This window comes from Saccopteryx leptura, chromosome 5 (genome assembly GCF_036850995.1).
Source record: "Saccopteryx leptura isolate mSacLep1 chromosome 5, mSacLep1_pri_phased_curated, whole genome shotgun sequence".
In the NCBI taxonomy this organism is placed as follows: Eukaryota; Metazoa; Chordata; class Mammalia; order Chiroptera; family Emballonuridae; genus Saccopteryx; species Saccopteryx leptura.
The window spans coordinates 205,732,153-205,751,048 of record NC_089507.1 but is presented as its reverse complement, the minus strand read 5'-3'; the positions used below and the strand labels follow the sequence as shown (position 1 = coordinate 205,751,048).

The following is an 18,896-nucleotide window of genomic DNA, read 5'->3' as shown; positions in this document are numbered from 1 at the left end:
TTCTGCTGCTTTGTTTAATATATAGTGTTTCCTTTATTCCTCCTACCTCAATGCCCCACTCATATTTCAGGCTGGGACCTACTCCTAATTTAGAGCTCTCTTTCCCCCTTTTGCCAACTTCTATTATGAATTTACCTTTGCCACCCAGCTTAGTGTATCCCAAGGTTCTCTTTACCACGCCACAGTTGCAGAGCTCCAGGGAAAACACCCTGGTCTCATCTCTCCAGGCAGAGGAGAACAGAAGCTCCATCTCCACACATGCTGCAGATGGCTTTGCCAGTCTACCTGAATCATTACCAGCTAGAAGCAGCGGTCATTGGGACTTGGACGTGAGCTGCAAAGTATAGAATTGTGACAACAATTCCAATACCATGCGGACTTTTCCTGGATGTGAACTTTTCCTGGACTCCTGCTCCTAACAGACTGAACTGGGTTTGGGTTGCATTTGCAGGGATTTGGAATGGTGTTGGTGCCAACTTGGACTTGGTGAACATGTTAAGGACACTACTCTTTTATGGATTCTTGTTGTATTGGCCAAGAGTTTGCTTAAAGGCTTTAATCACTATAAAAAAAAAAAAAAAAAAAAAAAGAGGCCCTGGCCGGTTGGCTCAGCGGTAGAGCGTCGGCCTGGCGTGCAGAAGTCCCGGGTTCGATTCCCGGCCAGGGCACATAGGAGAAGCGCCCATTTGCTTCTCTACCCCCCCTCCTTCCTCTCTGTCTCTCTCTTCCCCTCCCGCAGCCAAGGCTCCATTGAAGCAAAGATGGCCAGGCGCTGGGGATGGCTCGTTGGCCTCTGCCCCAGGCGCTAAAGTGGCTCTGGTCGCGGCAGAGCGACGCCCTGGAGGGGCAGAGCATCGCCCCCTGGTGGGCAGAGCTTCGCCCCTGGTGGGCATGCCGGGTGGATCCCGGTCGGGCGCATGCGGGAGTCTGCCTGACTGTCTCTCCCCGTTTCTAGCTGCAGAAAAAAAAAAAAAAAAAAAAAAAAAAAAAAAAAAAAAAAAAAAAAAAAAAAAAAAAAAAAAAAAGAAGACTGGATAAAGAAGATGTGGCACATATTCACTATGGAATACTACTCAGCCATAAGAAATGATGACATTGGATCATTTACAACAAAATGGTGGGATCTTGATAACGTTATATGGAGTGAAATAAGTAAATCAGAAACAAACAAACAAACAAAAAGAAATGAGCAAAGGACATGAACCATGGTTCACAGAAAAAGAAATACAAATGGCCCTTAAACATAGGAAAAGATGCTCCACTTCAATCTTCAAAACATAAATGCTTGTTGAAAGTGCACTGAGATACTAGTTTTAACCTGTCAGGTTGGCAGTAATCCCCAAATTTGACAGCACACAGGTTGGGGTTGGAGGTAGGTGGCGGGACAGTAGGCACTTTCAGACATTGCTGGCAGGGTTGTGAAATGGCAGTATTTATCAAAATGACAGGTCTGGCATCCACCCTGCAGATGACATTTTACATATATATAAAAGGTTACCCATTGCAGCATTGATTGCAACAGCAAAAGATTGGAAACAACCCAGATGTCTGTCCATCTGTAGGGGACTGGGCACATAAACTGGTGTAGCCGCACACTGAAATACTGTGGAGCTGGAAAAGGAGAAACTCTGGCCTGAGGAGAGATCTCTAAGACAGAGTCAGTGAAAAAAGCAAGATGCAGGCTAAGAGTATATATTTGTACTCATTGTGTCTGCATAAACAAACACCGGAAAGATACATAGGACACTAAGAGAAGTGTTTCAGAGAAGGGTAGGACAGGGGCAGCCGACTTCCTTTCTGTGTTCTGATTTTTGAATCCTGGCAATGTATTATCTATGCAAAGCAACAACAATCAACAATTTAAAGAGCCCCTACTCTAAATCTGTTGAGCTAAGCCTTTAGGCCAGTGGTCCCCAACCTTTTTTGGGCCACAGACCGGTTTAATGTCAGAAAATATTTTCATGGACCAGCCTTTAGGGTGGGATGGATAAATGTATCACGTGACCGAGACAAGCGTCAAGAGTGAATCTTAGATGGATGTAACAGATGGAATCTGGTCATTTTAAACAAATAAAACATCGTTCAGACTTAAATATAAATAAAACAAATATTGTAAGTTATTTATTCTTTCTCTGTGGACCGGTACCAAATGGCCCACGGACCAGTACCTGTCCGTGACCCAGGGGTTGGGGACCACTGCATTAGGCATTCATAATACTTATGTCCTCCAATTTCACAAAAGCTGGTGTTGTTTTTTAATTTGTATTAAGCTGTGTCTTGAGAAAAGTCTTCAACTTACTTTACATTTGAACTGTTGTATCACAGTTTCCTGGGTTAGCCTAACACCCAAAAGTTATTTCCTTGCCCTGCATGTGCTCTAAACCAGTCTGTCCCCTCAAACGTTGGCAGTTACATCTAATTCTCAGAGCAGGGCTTGCAGAAAATTGAGTGAGCAATGTGATAGGACACTGTCTGGCTCATAGTGAGCAGTCAATAAATGTTAGCCACTATTTTTATTATTTTAAATGTATTTGTATATATTTTAATTGCTGATAAACTATACAATTTTATATTCTGCTTTTTTTGTTTACTATTGTAAGCATTTTCAATGTCACAAAATATTTCTCAAAAACATGATTTTAATGACTATAATAAGTCCATTTATACCCTGGCTGTGGCTCAGTGGGTAGAGCATCGGCCCAGCATATGGACATTCTGGGTTCGATTCCTAGTCAGGGCACACAGGAAAAGTTACCATCTGCTTCTCTTTCCCTCCCTCTCCCCCTTCTTTCCCTCTTCCCCTCCCACAGTTAATGGTTTGGTTCCAGTGTGGCCCCTGGCACTGAGGATAGCTCAGTTGGTCTGAGTGCAGCAGCCTCAGGTACTAAAAATAGCTCAGTATTTAAGTAGCAGCCCCATACGGGATTGTCAGGTGGGTCCTGGTTGGGGTGCATGCAGGAGTCTGCCTCACTATCTACCCTCCTCTCACCTAAAAAAAAAAAAAGTCCATTTAAATATATTCATAGCTTTTTCTGTAGTTAACCATTTCTCTATTTTTGGGCAGGTTTGTATGTGTGAGCATGTGCATGTATTTTTGTGTATATTTGCTATAATAATTTTGAGCTGAAAATCTTTATTTATGTGTATATATACATATAAAATGTATTTATGTACATATGACTGTGAGTCTGGTTATTTTCTTAGAACAGAAATTTACACCTGCAACTCCTAGATGAGAAAGTACGAACTGTTTAAAGTTTCCAGTAACACACAAATCGCAAAAGAAGGGTTATCGACCCTTCATGCACTCAGTGCTCACTTCACTAACCCCTGTTCAGCAGTGAGATGAACTTGTTTAAGTTTGTCCTTTGTTGCTGCCATTCCTTTACAAGGTTGCCTTTTACCACATTTCACTGGGATGGAAGGAGATGGCCCCACGCCCAAGGTGCTTCTGTATTCATTACCTTTTATAATGTTAATAGATTTACTGAGCAGTCCCATAAACCGTGGATGGACATACTAACTTTCTCCTTGTCTAGTGCATTTTCTTGTGTGTGGAAATATAATCTGTGGTGCCGGTAATACATCAGGTTTCCTTGTTTCCCTGTTCCCCCTTGCCTGAAGATGTTTAGCAACACAGCATTTCTCCCTGGTGACAGCACTGGTTCCAAAACCCAAAAATAGGTTCTAAAAGAACCTGACTCAGGTAAGGCATGAGCTTGGACAAACTGACCCATTATCTGAACTGTGTGTGGCCTTCTCAACATTTATTTCCAGTCTTTGTGTCCTTTTCACACTCAGATTCCCATCAGTGTCCTCCCACTTGCAGTTATTTTTACCAGTGTTATCCTAACCCATGGAAAGAGCTAGAACTTTATTTTGATAAAGTTAACCAATGTTTATAAGTCCTTTATTATTTACAAAATGTATTCACATACATGATTGCTCTGATCCTTAAAACAACTGTGGAAGTTTGGTATGTTTGTATCCATTTTATAGAGAAGTCCAGAAAAGTGAAGCCACTTGTTGAGCTGAGGACCTCAAATCCCTGCTCTTCCCAAAGCACCATACCTCCAGCAAAGGAGAACCAAAAGGATGAGAATTACTTCGGGAGGTGAATACCAGCTTTGTTTGAAAGAATGAAAACCGAAGAGGAGTTGAAGGATTTGAAACTACAGGTAGGAGTCAGTGAGCAGGGCAGGCATGTTAGGCCTGTGGTTATAAGAGCCTGTGGCTGGAAGTGCCCATTACTTTGAGAAGTGCGAGGAGGAGGTCTCTGGAACTCCAGAGACCTGCTTTTCTCTTGCTTTCTCCTGGGCCACCACTTCTGCTGGTTGGCCCTTGGGCAAGTCACTGCACTCTGAGTCTGTTCCCCCATTTGCAAAATGGAAATAACTACCCCTTCCTGCCGACCTACAAGAATTGCTCTGAGGATCTGGTGAGGCGGTGCATATGATGCTGCCCTGAGAACTTTAATGTGTGCTGTGCCAGGAGCCCTTTAGGTCATGTTTACTTACTCTAGAACAGTGGTCCCCAACCCCTGGGTTGCAGATCGGTACCGGTTCATGGGCCATTTTGTACCGGTCCACAGAGAAATAACAAATAACATGAAATGTTGTCAGAATAACAAATTTAAATACAGCCTGAATAATGAGGTCATGCTCGTTCCTCTTTTAACTTAGCCTGATAAGTATCATAAGTTCGACAATTATATTTAAAAATGCCACAGTTTTTATGCCGGTTGCATAATTTTATTTTGTGCATTTATCCGTCCCACCGTAAAGGCCAGTCCATGAAAATATTTTCTGACATTAAACCGGTCCGTGGCCCAAAAAAGGTTGGGGACCAGTGCTCTAGAAGATGGCGGACAGGACTCCAGTGAGGGTTTCTTTCTTCCCCTTTTTACCTTTTCTACTTATTTTTATCTTTATTTTTATATTTATTATTTTATAATGTCCTTGTAAGGTGACACAAGTGATGCTGAAATATTTAAGGTAGAGGTGGAAAATTCCACATGCTACATGCCTGCAGCCCTCCACCCGGCTGTGCAGATGGATAACCAGTGTTTGTGGTTGAGTATACCTTCCAGGCCTTTACACACACACACACACACACACACACACACACACACACACACACAATTTCTATGTGTATCTTTTTCAATATATACATACATGCACTTGCTCACGCAACTTTGTTCTTTAAATTTTATAAAAATGTCCTCTACATTGTTCTGTACCTTTCCTTTTCCCCCTTAACAGTTTTATCTTGAAGAGCTCTCTACATCAGAGCTATTTAATTCTTTTCTCTGTCTGGGCGTTTTTCAGACACACACATACACACGAAACAAATGTCATTTGGATTATTACCAATTTTATAAAATATAACCAATGGTGCAGTCTGAAAATACTTGTCAAATAAGTTTCTACTCTTCTAAATGTATTTTGAAGTAAAAGTGCCTGAACACGTTTTTGGTTGTCATAGCCTGGGAGGTAGTAGTGAAGATGCTATGGCTGTCTAGTGGGTAGAGGCCAGAGATGCTGCTAAACATCTCCCAATAAACAGGACAGTCCCCTGCAACAAAGAATTGCGTCAGTAGTGCGGGGTTGGCAAACCCTGGCCTACACCCTTGCCAGCGCTGCATATTGCCATTCTTTTTAATCCTGTCAGTCTGGTCATTTGAAAAGGATACCTCATTTTGCTTTATACTTCTTCGGAAGAACTTTATATATTACTTACATTTGTTATAATGAACATGTATTATCTTTGTATTCTTTAAAAACCATTAAATATTATTTTTTAAATCTACCTCTTTGATTATTACTCTGCAGTCTATTCTTAAGATTTAATCATGTAAGTGCTTCGTTTTTTTTCCCTGGTAAGGTGTAGGAAGAAATCCTCAGTGTAGGCCTTGAGAAGTCAGCACTTCAGGTTTAAGTCTGCCATCCTCTGGCCGTCAGAATTCCTCTATTGCCCTTTCTTTTTTTTTTTTTTTTTTTTAATGATTTTTTTTTAAATTTATTTATTTATTCATTTTAGAGAGGAGAAGGAGAGACACAGAGAGAGAGAGACAGAGAGAGAGAGAGAGGAGAGACAGAGAGAGAGAGGGAGGGAGGAGCTGGAAGCATCAACTCCCATATGTGCCTTGCCCAGGCAAGCCCAGGGTTTCGAACTGGCGACCTCAGCATTTCCAGGTCGATGCTTTATCCACTGCGCCACCACAGGTCAGGCTCTATTGCCCTTTCAAAGCACCCTCTCCCAGGGGACACCAAGACCCAGGAGCCACCTCCAAGAATCATCACAGCCCAGAGATATTCCTCACCACAGACCAGAACTCCACAAAAATGTTTCATGGCCCTGGCCAGTTAGCTCAGTGGCACAGCGTCGGCCTGGCATGCAGGAGTCCCGGGTTCAATTCCCGGCCAGGGCACACAGGAGAAGTGCCCATCTGCTTCTCCACCCCTCCCCCTCTCCTTCCTCTCTGTCTCTCTCTTCCCCTCCCGCAGCCAAGTCTCCATTGGAGCAAAAGTTTGCCCGGGCGCTGAGGATGGCTCTGTGACCTCTGCCTCAGGCACTAGGATGGCTCTGATTGCAGCAGAGCGACGCCCCAGATGGGCAGAGCATCACCCCCTCGTGGGCATGCCGGGTGGATCCCGGTCGGGCGCATGCGGGAGTCTGTCTGACTGCCTCCCGTTTCCAACTTCAGAAAAATGCAAAAAAAAAAAAAAAATGTTTCCTGCACTCACCCAGAACACCCACCATGGACTCATCTGCCCAAACACCAGAAACAATCCTCACGCTCATTTCTCAGCTTTGAAACCTGTAATCCATTGACCATGTGAATTTCGCAGGCTGGCACAGCTGAGCCAAGCCTCTGTGGAGCCCAGAGCTGCTGGCATAGGCGCTGGTGCAGTATGAACGTGTTCACATTTTCTCCACTACGCCCATTCCAATGGAAAAGGAGTGAAGCCCAGTCCTAAGCTCTGCCCAATACGGCAAGGATTCCTGGAGAAGTGCCCCCTCCTTTCATTTGTCTCAGAGCAAGCCAGAGCCAGCCTGGAGGAAGTATCTTTGAGGATTTTTCAGGAATACCTGGATACTTCCAAGAAAGTGTCCCATGTGGCCAAAGTGGTATGGACTTACCTGCAGCCTTTGCAGACCTCCCAATAAAAGACTCTCAAAGCGGGCAGACAGCACCTGGCCGGCCCCGGTACCAGGACAGGACTTCTACCAGCAGTCATGTGCATCGGATCTGCAGCCCACTGTCGTTTTCCATAAACAAAGGCATATGCAGGGGCTGCCTGCCTGGCCTAGTGGTTCTCTCTGCTCTGTGGAATCCACACAGATCATGTCAGTGGAATGGAGTATACAATCTGTGAGGCCATGAATGCCTGAAACACCCCTGCCTTGCTGACTTAGAGAGAGAAAGCAGCAAGGGGATCATTGTGGGAATTGAAGGGAGTGACAAAAGGAAAGAAGAACAGTCTGCAAGCCAAGGCCTGAGTTCTACTCCTGTTTTGTCATGTACCCTAGGATAGATAAGTCATTTTACTTCGTTGGGCCTCAGCTTCCTTGCTAACTGGTAATTGGAAGCATTCACTGTTTTTCAATTCACAGTTTTCTCATCATAACATTGCCAATTATATAAAGCTGGCTACAGTGGTTTAGAGATTTAAAATAGAATTTAGAAACAATCCACTTCCTATTGGTTAGTGTTTCCTATGCAAAAGTAATAGATGCTAAAAACGGGGGGAAATGTCAGAAGATACAGCCAAGCAAAAAGGAGTTCATAAAGAACACCCATAATACCACCCACTTGGAAACCATGCTGTTGGCATCTTGTTGGGATCTGTCCAGATATGCGGTTCTTAACTTGGGTTGATTAACAAACTCCCTTTCATGGGCCATTTAGGATACTTGAGTTGTTTTGATTACAAAAAATGTATGATAGAAGCTGGATGAAAAAGAATTAGAACTTAATGAGAAAAGAATAAAAATGGGTAATTTGAACACCTGACCAAAAAGCTTTAAAGAGCACAAAAGGATGCCTAAGTATCCTACAGAAACTCCCAGTAAGAGACAAGGGATTAATGCTCATTTCAGCTGTTTACGTTTAAGTCAACAAATATTTACTGTGAAGATGCTATAATATGCCAGATCGTACAATATGAACTCCACAGGTAGCCCTGCTACTGACCTCACTGAGCTTTCAAACTAGTGGAGACCAACACAGAAATTATTTTATGCACAAACAACAGTTAGTGTTGAACCAAACTGCCTTCCTGACTAACTGGCACAGTGGAGCCCTACATTAGCTCACTTCCTATGCCTTCTCACTCCTTGAGCCAGCCTCCCTGCATTTGAGAGGCCTGCATGTTTCAGCCGTGATTGGAGGCCCCTTTCCACTCATATCCAATCCAGAGGTTGCCTCTGGGAGCCCCTGAATGAAGGCCATTCAACTTTTGCTCATTTTCCTTAGGGAACAGGAAGCTTACTACCCTCTACTAGGCTTCTTCCTGCTTGTTTGAAACTTTTTCTTATATTAAACTGTAATCCCCCCCCCCCCAACACACACACACTTAATTTCCTCTGATTGGTCTCACAAAATAAGTCTGTATGCTCCAACCTGCAGATTTTGAGATCTTCAGACAAAGCACTCAATCCTATGGTCTAGTCCTCAGGTCATTGCCCAGTGTCTGTGATGTCATTCCCTGGCAGGAAGCGCCTGCAAGCCCCCTGTTGATTCATCAAACCATGCATGTGCACAGACCTTCCAACAAAGTTTCTGAACAGATGGCCGCAGCATGGGGCATTGAGGCTCAAACCTTTGAGAACAGATACTTGAAAAGGTTCTACAGCTTCAAGGGGTGGGTGGGGAGGGAGAAAAGATGAGCCAGTCCTGATCAGAGGACCTGGTCTGCTGTCCTCCCAGAAAGAGCCTGTGCACCTTAGATCACGCCTCTCACACTAAGGTGTGTGCTAATCGCTGAGGGTGTTCTTAAACTGTGGGTTCTGACTCAGCAGGTACAGGGTAGGGCCTGAGAGTCTGCATTTATTACCAGTTCCCAGTGATGGACTGATACATTTTATTTTTAATTTTTCCATTGATTTGAGAGAGGAAAGGAGAAAGAGAAGCATCAACTCATTGTTTTACTTAGTTGTGTACACATTGATTGCTTCTCCTATGTGCCCTGATGGGTTGAACCCATGACCTCTGGCACTCCAGATCAACACTTTATCCACTGAGCCAACCGGGCAGGGCAATGTGCTCATACTTTAGACCACACTTTGAGTAAAAAAGCCTTAGGACAATGGTATTACAATCTCTTAGGTTGTTTTAAAAATATGGAAAGTTTGGCTCACCCAAACATACTGATGAAGAATCATTTTGTCCATTTATTCAGTAGGTTTCTACCCAGACTACACATTAGAATCATTTGAAGAGTTTAAATGCCGATTCCCGGGATAGAGACTCACTCATTGATTCCTCTTTATCTGTATATCTGTCTCTCACTCCCCTTAGTCCCACCTTGTTTCCCTCTTCTTCTCCACTTCTTTCTCCCTTGTCGCCTTAATTTGCAAAGTTCCTTCAGGTGACTCTGACAGCCACTTTGGTGTGGGAGCAGAGACAGTGGTCTGAGTCCTGGCTGCATATCACAGTCATCAGTCACCTGGAAGTTTTATAAAATATCAATGTCAGAGTTTCTAAGGGTTGGGGCCAAAAGATGAGCATTTCACAAAGCTCTGCAGATGATTCTAAAGTGTAGCCTGGTGTAGAGCCTGGTATAAGAATCATCTGTGAGACCGACCAGGCGGTGGCGCGGTGAATAGAGCGTCGGACTGGTACGCGGAGGACCCAGGTTCGAAACCCTGAAGTCACCAGCTTGAGCATGGACTTATCTGGTTTGAGCAAAGCTCACCAGCTTGAGCCCAAGGTCACTGGCTTGAGCAAGGGGTCACTCGCTCTGCTGTAGCCCCTGGTCAAGGCACATATGAGAAAGCAATCAGTGAGAAACTAGGGTGCCGCAGCGAAGAATTGATGCTTCTCATCTCTCTCCCTTCTGGTCTGTCTGTCCCTCTCTCTGTCACACACACACACACACACACAAAAAAAAAAAAAAAAAGGAAAAAGAAAAAGAATCATCTGTGATAGCTTGGTTGGTTAGAGAATTGTCCCAAAGCACAGAGATTACTGGTTCAATCCCTGGTCAGGGGGAACACATACAGGAAAAGATCTATGTTCCTGTCTCTTTCTGTCTCTAGCTATCTATCTTTATGCTCCTTCCTCTCTCTCAACTCAATAAATTTAAAAAAGGAATCATCTAGGATTCTTGGTGGAAGTACAAGTTACCACACTCTTTCCTAACTCAAATTCAAGGTCTGGGGCAAGGTCCAGGAGCCAGTGTGTGCAACAAGTGGTGTAGCTGATTCTATGAGTTGGCAAGCTTAGAAAACACTGAAGTAGAGGAAATACCCTGTCCCTGGCTTGGACTCAGAGAAACAGCGCTGCTGACTGCGTGACCTCTCACAGCTCACTTAGCCTCTCTGAAATTTGTTTCTTCATCTGTAAAATGGAGATGATAATAGCTGCACGAAGCAGAGATAGGTAACTGTCCCCCAGCAATCTGTGTGCCCAGTCCACAGGACAGAGTTGTTAGAAAGCAGCTGCCACTGTACAGGGGCTCATTTCCCAGTTGCAACTAGCATTTAGGTGGGGAAGACACAGGACTGAATTCTGGCCAAGGGAACATGGTCAGAGTGAGGATTGCTTAATGGTCCTTTGCTCTCTTTATACTCTATGCCCATTGGATATCATTGACCATTGGGTATCATTCATTGCCTGGGTGATCTTGGCAGCCAGATAGGAAGTGACAGAACTCCCTGCTCCTCCCCCACACACTGCTAATTGGACTTCATGTGATTGAAAAATAAGCTTCTGTGTAAACCTGCTGTGATTGGGCAGTTTATCCGTTATGTGTTGAGTTAACTAACACTGCCTCCAGGATTGTGGCAAAATTATCTAAAGAAGAGGTTGCAAAACAACAATGTAAGGGCTTAGATCCAACCCACAAACATGTTCTGTTATGCCTGATTTTTTTAAATTTATCAACAGATTTTAAAATGAGCAATTTCAAAACAAATATCTGGATTCCCAGGTTCTTGAAAACCAAGAATAGCTGTTGGCCAGAGCCAGGAGCAGCTATCCCCGTAGGGTAAAACTCATGCTCTCCCTGAACTCACCACACCCTGTGGGTTCATACCTGGTCGGCCATCACTGTTGAGGGACATCTAGCCCCCAGTGTGAATTAATACATGGGAATGTCAGTATACGTACTTCAGGCCTTTATTAAGGTTTCTGGCACGCAAACTGAATGTTATTTTCCTGATTAAAACTCTCCCATGAAAACAAACCAAAAAAATTTCTTTAAGTAAACAAAAAACATAAAGCTTTCCAATGACTTCCCAGTACCCTCAATGTGTGATAACTCCTAGGTGGCTTAACAGGGCTAGCTTGACTGCTCAGCCTCATCTCTCAACTCTGCCTCTAGCTAGATGAACAGCCTTCAGTCCCTCAAGCACACTATTCTTACTCTCTCACCTCTGGGCCTTTGCACCTGCTCCTCTCTCTGCCTGGAGCACCCATCCCTTTCCCATCTTCTCTTCATTTACCTAATTCCTCCTCATCGGTAGCATCTCTACCTAGAGGCCCATGAGCAGATGTTGGCAGTGCCCTCCCTGTGTCCCTGCCCTGCCCCACACACTTTTACCATTTCAGTGCATGCAGGCTAACCCCCAGCTGGCAGCACTCATATTTACTGCCTGGCGGCTTTTTGTGGTCACTGGAACCCACTCTGCCAACTGCAGGACAGGCCTGAAGTGCTGGGGAGCTAACACTCTTCCAGGAGCAGTCCTAGAGCATTGACTGACGGACTGGGTATATAAATAGCCCCGCTTTCTTCCTCCTTGGGTGGGATAATGCCAAGGTGTTTCACACCAGCCTCAGAACTTCCCTGGTGATTACACTTCAGCTGCCCACAGTGCTAACCTGCTTGATAACACACATTCCTTGACTGCCTTTCCTGTCTCTTCCCCAGGATTTCTCTTATCTCCTAAAATAATTGCTTGTCCTTGAATTCTTGTCTCAGGATCTGCTTTGGAGAAACCCTCACTGAGAACCACTGCATCCTGAAAGCCTGGCCTGGCATAGTCAGCACCTGGGCTCAGGGCAAGCTGGATGCCCCTTCCCAGCTCTCCCACAACCTCTGTCCTCACCCTGGTCACAGCAGTCATTATGCTGCACCATAATTGCCCACGTCCCCCGGGAACACCGTTTGCTGGGGAAAAAAAATTTAAATGGCTTTTAAGCATTTGAAAGGCTGGTCTGCTTCACTCATAATTAATGAAATTCAAGTAAAAAATGCCATTTATCTGCAAACGAAAAGACAAAAATAGAAAATAAATTTACAATCTGATAATTGGTTCAGTTAAGAACCATCAATGATGAAGAACTGGGCTATCCACAGGTTCTGGTGGGAAGAGGAGAAATGGACATTTAACATGGAGAGTAACCTAGTAATCAAACTTGGAATCATTAATAGTGGGACAACAAGATATGATGGACCTCCTGATGCAAGGCAAAATGAAGCACATAGCACTACTCATGAAGTATTAAATTCTTGGCCCTTTCATCTTTAACCTAAATCTAATCTATCCTTTGGATTTAAGGACTAGTTTATAGGAGACACAAGGCAGAGTATGACAAATTAAAGGTCACCACATTGACCAGTCGGACAGGTCCCAAAGTGGAACACTATACAAGGCAGCTGGCTAGTCTCTTCATGAGTCAGTGCTATGGGAAAACATTTAAAAAGAGTGAGGTCCATTCTAGAGACTTGAGGTGTAACAATGGAATTTAGTGCATAGCCCATGATTGGAAACAGGCTATGAAGACATTTCTGGTAAAACTGGAGAAATTTGAAAATGAAATAGATATTAGGGCTTTATTGTTACTTTTTGTTTTGTTTTGTATTTTTCTTAAGTGAGAAGCAGGAAGCAGAAAGACTCTTGCATGCGCTGGACTGGGATCCACCCAGCAAGCCCACTAGGGGGTGATGCTCTGCCCATCTGGGGCCATTGCTCTATTGCAACCAGAGCCATTTTAATGCCTGAGGCGAGGTCATGGTGCCATCCTCAGTGTCCCAGGGCCAACTTGCTCTATTGGAGCCTTGGCTGTGGGAGGAGAAGAGAGAGAAAAAGGAGTGGGGAAGAAGCAGATGGACACTTCTCTTGTGTACTCTCTCTGGGAATTGAACCCGGGACATCCACACACCGGGCTGATGCTCTACCACTGAGCCAACCGGTCAGGGCCTATTAAATTTTCTTGTTTTTGTATTTTTCCAAAGTGAGAAGCAAGGTGGGGAGAGGCAGACAGATAGACTCCAGCATGCACCCAACCAGGATCCACCAGGGGGCGATGCTCGGCCCCTCTGGGGCATTGTTCTGCTACAGTCAGAGCCATTATAGCACCTGAGACGGAGGCATCCTCAGCGCCTGGGCCAACTTTGCTCCCATGGAGCCTCAGTTGTGGGAGGGGAAGAGAGAGAGAGGAAGGAGAGGGGGAAGGGTGGAGAAGCAGATGGGCGCTTCTCCTGTGTGCCCTGTCTGGGAATCGAACTCAGGACTTCCACACGCTGGGCCAACGCTCTACCGCTGAGCCAACCAGCCAGGGCCTGTTAATTTTTTTTGTTTTGTTTTTTGTTTATTTTATTTTATTTTTTATTTTTTACAGGGACAGAGAGAGAGTCAGAGAGAGGGATAGACAGGGACAAACAGACAGGAATGGAGAGAGATGAGAAGCATCAATCATCACTTTTTCGTTGCAACACTTTAGTTGTTCATTGATTGCTCTCTCATATGTGCCTTGACCGCGGGCCTTCAGCAGACCGAGTAACCCCTTGTTTGAGCCAGCAACCTTGGGTCTAAGCTGGTGAGCTTTTTGCTTAAGCCAGATGAGCCCGCGCTCAAATTGGCGACCTCGGGGTCTCAAACCTGGGTCTTCGGCATACCAGTCCGACGCTCTATCCACTGCGCAACTGCCTGGTCAGGCCTGTTAATTTTTTTAATGTGAAAAATATGTTGTATAAGAAAATGACCTGTGTTAAATATAAAGTAATACTAAAGTTGTTAGTGGGTGAAATATCATGATACCTATAATTTATTTCAAAATACTTCAAACCCTCTCCTGCAAATTAAAAAATATGGCCAGTTTTTAAAGAATGATTATATCTAGATGATGGATACATGGGTGTTCATTGAGCTATTTTGTTTGCTGTTTCATGTTTGAAATTTTTTTATAATGCAAAAAAAAGCAAATGAAAACAAATAGCATTTTTCATCCATAAATTTTAAAAAATGTGTTGGCAAGGGTGTAGGGAAATGGGCACTTTTAGAGATTGTTAGTGGGGGGTATAAATTAGGACAGCCTCTTTGGAAAGAACTTTGGCAAAGCTATATTCTTTGATCCAGCAATTCCATTTCTAGGAATTTATCATACAGATTATTCTCAAACATGTGCACAAACATATATGAATAAGGATATTCACTGTAGCATTGCTTTTATAACAAAAGATTATAAACAGTATATACAACTATCAGTAGGAGCTATTAAATTTATTATGGTGCATTCACACAGTGTAGGCTGTTATAAAGTAAGGGGTGACCTGTGCTGAGAGGAAACTCTTTCCAAGATGTATTGCTAAGTGAAAAATGTGAAGAACAGACTAGAACCTATTTATTTACTATTATACCTCTTATGACATTGAAGAGCCTAGTACATAGTAGGTGCACAATTAATATTTGTTGACTGTAAATGCGGAGTCTGGCTCCCTGGACACATCAGGTTGAAGGTACAGATAGGGACCAGATTTTCCACCTTGATCAAATTTCAAAGGCCTTACTCCCCTGAATTCACAGACGTTTGAATTTTCCCTCAAAACACAGCATATCCTTTTTTGCATAAACAATCTGTGAGCAATAAGACACTTTGAAAAAGAGAATTTGCTAAATTAGGGAGGCTTAATGTGGTAACTGGAACTTAACAGAAAATGTAGCTCCAAGATTCCTTGGCAGCCAAAGAAAAAAGACCCACGGGCCACAGTACTTTCTCTAGTAGAAGGAAGGCCACTGATTCTTCAAGAGCCATGCTTATCAGTCTGGAGCGTGATGTGGCCAGGAGTCCTCGGTAGCATGACTTTGGTGGCCGGAGTTCCGGGGAGGGTGGGTTGAGGACATGAATGAAAACTAAGAAGCTTATCTTCCTGGTGCTTCTATCTGCTCAGTAGTAAGTAAATTAAAACATGATGTTTATAGTAAGAGAAGCAATGGTATATTAAGGAACTTGATGTAAAGTTCTTGTGAATATTTTGGGTAACCTACGTGATAGCAAAGGTGCTACAGACTTTCTTTGGGCTTCTTTAGTTGTGCCTCAGTCTCCTGGGATGAACATGTGACCTTAGACCAATGATTTACATCTCTGAGCTTCACCTTCCTCATCTGGGAAAAATGATTATAATGTGCCAGTAAAATGAGGTGATGCATGTAAAGTGCAGGGATTGATAAATCCTTGCTGTGCTGCTGTTTATATTAGTATGTTGTCATGACCTATGGCTAAGAACATATTGGCTAAGACTCTGGAGCCAGACAGCCTAGGTTCAAATCTCAGCTAGGTGACCTTGGGCAAGGTCAGTTAGCCTCTTTGTACCTCAGTTTCCTCCTCGGTAAAATGAGACTGAGAGGGTTACTGTGAGGGCTAAATGAGTAGGTGGTTGTAAAGCCTTTAGAACAGTGCCGGGGCACACAATAAACCATAGTTTGTTCCCTTCTACTCTTAGAGGTCCTTCAGGAGAAAAGTTAGAACATTATAGCTTCAAAGAGATACAAGCTATTTCCAAACACTAATTTATAAAAGGAATGGATCTCTATAACACCAGTTATCCTAAAGAAGTATTTACTTCTTAGAAGATTGAGAGGCAGAATGCGTTATAATGGTGGACTCATCATCAGGAGACTGGTCAGATAGAAGCTACCTGGGGGGCATGGCCCACTTCCCCATGGCTCCACTCACCCTTCCATGGAGCCTGATAGCGAGGACTGGTGGCTGTCTGGCACAAGACAGGGGCGGGCCAGGGGGAAGAGGAGGTAAGGAGCTCCCGGGATCCCCTTGCCCCCTCCCCCACTCGCCCAGTGAGTAATGACATTCACGGAGAAGGGAGGGAGGGAGCGAAGGAGAGGGGCAGGCTCGGCGAGGCCATGTGATGCTGGGCGAGAGAGCCGCTGCAGCCGGAGCCTCCTTCTTTCCCTCTGATTCCGGGCTGTCATGGCGACCCCCAACAACCTGACCCCCACCAATTGCAGCTGGTGGCCCATCTCGGCTCTGGAGAGCGATGCGACCAAGCCTGCGGAGGCCCCCGACGCTCCCGAGGCGACCAGCCCCGCCCATTGGCCCAAGGAGAGCCTGGTTCTGTACCACTGGACCCAGTCCTTCAGCTCACAGAAGGTATAGCCGGAGAAAGCAGGGGAACCGGATACGCCTGGTGGCTAGGAGGCTTGGGGGAGGGGGACCTGGAGGGCTTAAGAGGTCTGAGGACCTGATATAAGACTGGAGGATAGAATCTGGGGTTTCCGAGCGGGAGGACAGGAAACGCCAGGTTGCTCTCCCTGGGGGTGACTGGCCCGCCCTGTCTTGAGCCCCAGGAGCACGGTCCCCAATCTTAGGAATACCTATCCTCTTTCCCTTCCAGAAACACCCGGTCTGTCGGGGGTCTGAGAAGAGAGACAAAGGCAAAGGGAAGGGAATGGGCATTGCTGGGAAGGTGGCCTGTTGGAGGGGGCGGCTGCTGCGGGGAGGGAGGAGGAGCGCTTTCTGGGGTCCAGCCTCCAGCCCCGGTAGTTCCATCGCCCTCCCTCCGAACTGCTGTCCCGGATACTGCAGGCCCTTTAGGTCTCAGCTCCTCTGCCTGTCTGCACTGTTGGAGGCCTTCCTCCAGCTGGGGCTTGGAGGGTCCGTCTCTAGCCCCCCACCCACCCCTGTTGCTTGAGAAGGAAGGAGTTAACTCATCTTCTTAGACTAGCCCATACGTAAGATCTGTGTTTTGCTCTTAAAGGCACAGACGGCCTCTTGGCCACTTCTCAGACCGGGGGGTTCTGGGGGGTAGTTGGGAATACAGCCTGATGCTGAGTTATTGAGGTTCCCTTCCTGGGAGTGAGGACCCAGCCCTGCGCCTGTAAGACTAGAGTGCCTCTAGAGACGCAATCTTTCACCCGGGCGGCTGTTCGGTTTGTGGGGCACAGATTCAGCACCATGGCCAGGGCCCAGCATTCAGGCCCCATATTCTGTCCCTGGAAGCTCCTTTTGTTCCATCCACTCATTTTCCAGGTGAAGAAATGGGTTCTGTAAAGGGAAAGGGCCTTGGAACCAAAAACTTAGATTTGAGTCTTGGTTCAGGCTCAGTTTTATATTCTGGAAAATAGGATGATAATAATAATAATAATAATAATAGCTAATTCTAATTCCAACCCTTCTCAAGGTAGCTGAGAGGGTTGTTGAAGAGGCGGTATAACTTACTGTTCTAGACTGGCACTACTAAGACTTGATCGTGCACTGGAATCACTGCATGATCCTGTTTAGAGCATAGGCTGCTGCGTCCCACCCTAGATATTCTGACTCAGGAGTCCTGGCGCGGGGCCCAAGGTGCTGTATTTCTAACAGGCTACCAAGTGATGCTGATGAAGCTAGTCCAACAGTCTCCCTTTGAGTAATCCGGTTTTGGATTAGACTTTGAGGCCAGACAGTCCCCAGTGGGATTGCCATCTTCCCTAATAACTTACTTAAGGCTTTGAACAGGTCACTTTGCCTCTCTAAAGCCTCAGTTTTATAGTCTGTAAAATGGAGCCAATGGCAGTATCTTCCTCAGAGGGCTATTGTGATGGTGAAATGAGATGATGCACAAAAAGTGCTGATGGCAGGGCCTGGCGTGGAGTCCAGGCTCTGTTAATAATTGGTGTTACGATGCCGCTAAAATACTAGGTAGAAGAGAGGTCAGGTTAACCAAGGTCACACTGAGACTCATCCATAAAATTTTACATATGTGTGCTCAACACCTAATGTGTGCCAGGCTCTGTGCAAGTTGCCGGAGATTTTGAGATGAATCAGCCTGACCTCCAGATGTTAGACTTTACTCCCACCCAGAACCTCAGGCCCCAGTCCCCAGTGGTAGAGACTGGATGAGAGGCAGAGGGATGGCACTTCTCATTACCAACCCTACAAGGGCTCCTCCTGCTCTACCCCCCGTGAAATATTTTCTGTTCAGCCTGAGCTCAGGGCTTAAGTGGCCACCTAGTCAGGGATGGAACCACCCACTGCAACCCCGTTTGTGACCAAGCCTCTGACCAAGCCAGCCTGGGCAACTTCCTGCCTCCCCTGCCTGAGCCTTTCTCCTGCCCAGGAACCCGTGGTGGGTTCTAGAAGCAGTGTAGCCTGGCAGAACGGCCATGGGCTCTGCAGTCAGACAGTCCTGGGTTCCAGTCTCATCTTGAGTGCTACTGGCTGTGTGACCTTGGATAAGTCACTTTACCTATCTGTGCCTCAATATTCTCATCTGTAAAAGCAGACTTTTGCATCCTACCCTGCAGAATTCCTGGGGTATTAAGAGGACATGTTCAGTGTCTGGCATGTAGTAGGAGCTTAGCAGATGAGTTTCTTCCCATCACTTCAGCCCTGAAGGGCCTTGCCTGCATGCAGGGAGCAGTCTCCCATGTGGAACATGTGAGAAGTCTGTCCTTAATGGCACATGAACTATTAATAGCCAAAATAGTGCACCCCCAGGAGTGGTGGTGGC

At 45.3% G+C, this 18,896-nt stretch overlaps 1 protein-coding gene across 5 annotated transcripts in view; it reads left to right on the top strand.

The window, feature by feature from the left end:
• Positions 1-18,896, top strand: part of GDAP1L1 (ganglioside induced differentiation associated protein 1 like 1) — a 41,018-nt gene that overhangs the window by 4,389 nt on the left and 17,733 nt on the right. Inside the window, exons 2-3 of one of the 5 annotated variants that reach the window (XM_066387733.1) lie at positions 4,000-4,178; positions 16,414-16,555. Coding sequence is in view for 2 of the 5 variants with exons in the window: in XM_066387730.1 (XP_066243827.1) it covers positions 16,376-16,555 (180 nt within the window). In the remaining 3 variants the exon portion in view is untranslated. Of the gene's footprint in view, positions 1-3,999; positions 4,179-16,343; positions 16,556-18,896 lie in introns of those variants that run through there. The other 4 variants (XM_066387732.1, XM_066387734.1, XM_066387730.1 and 1 more) reach the window with 4 other exon arrangements.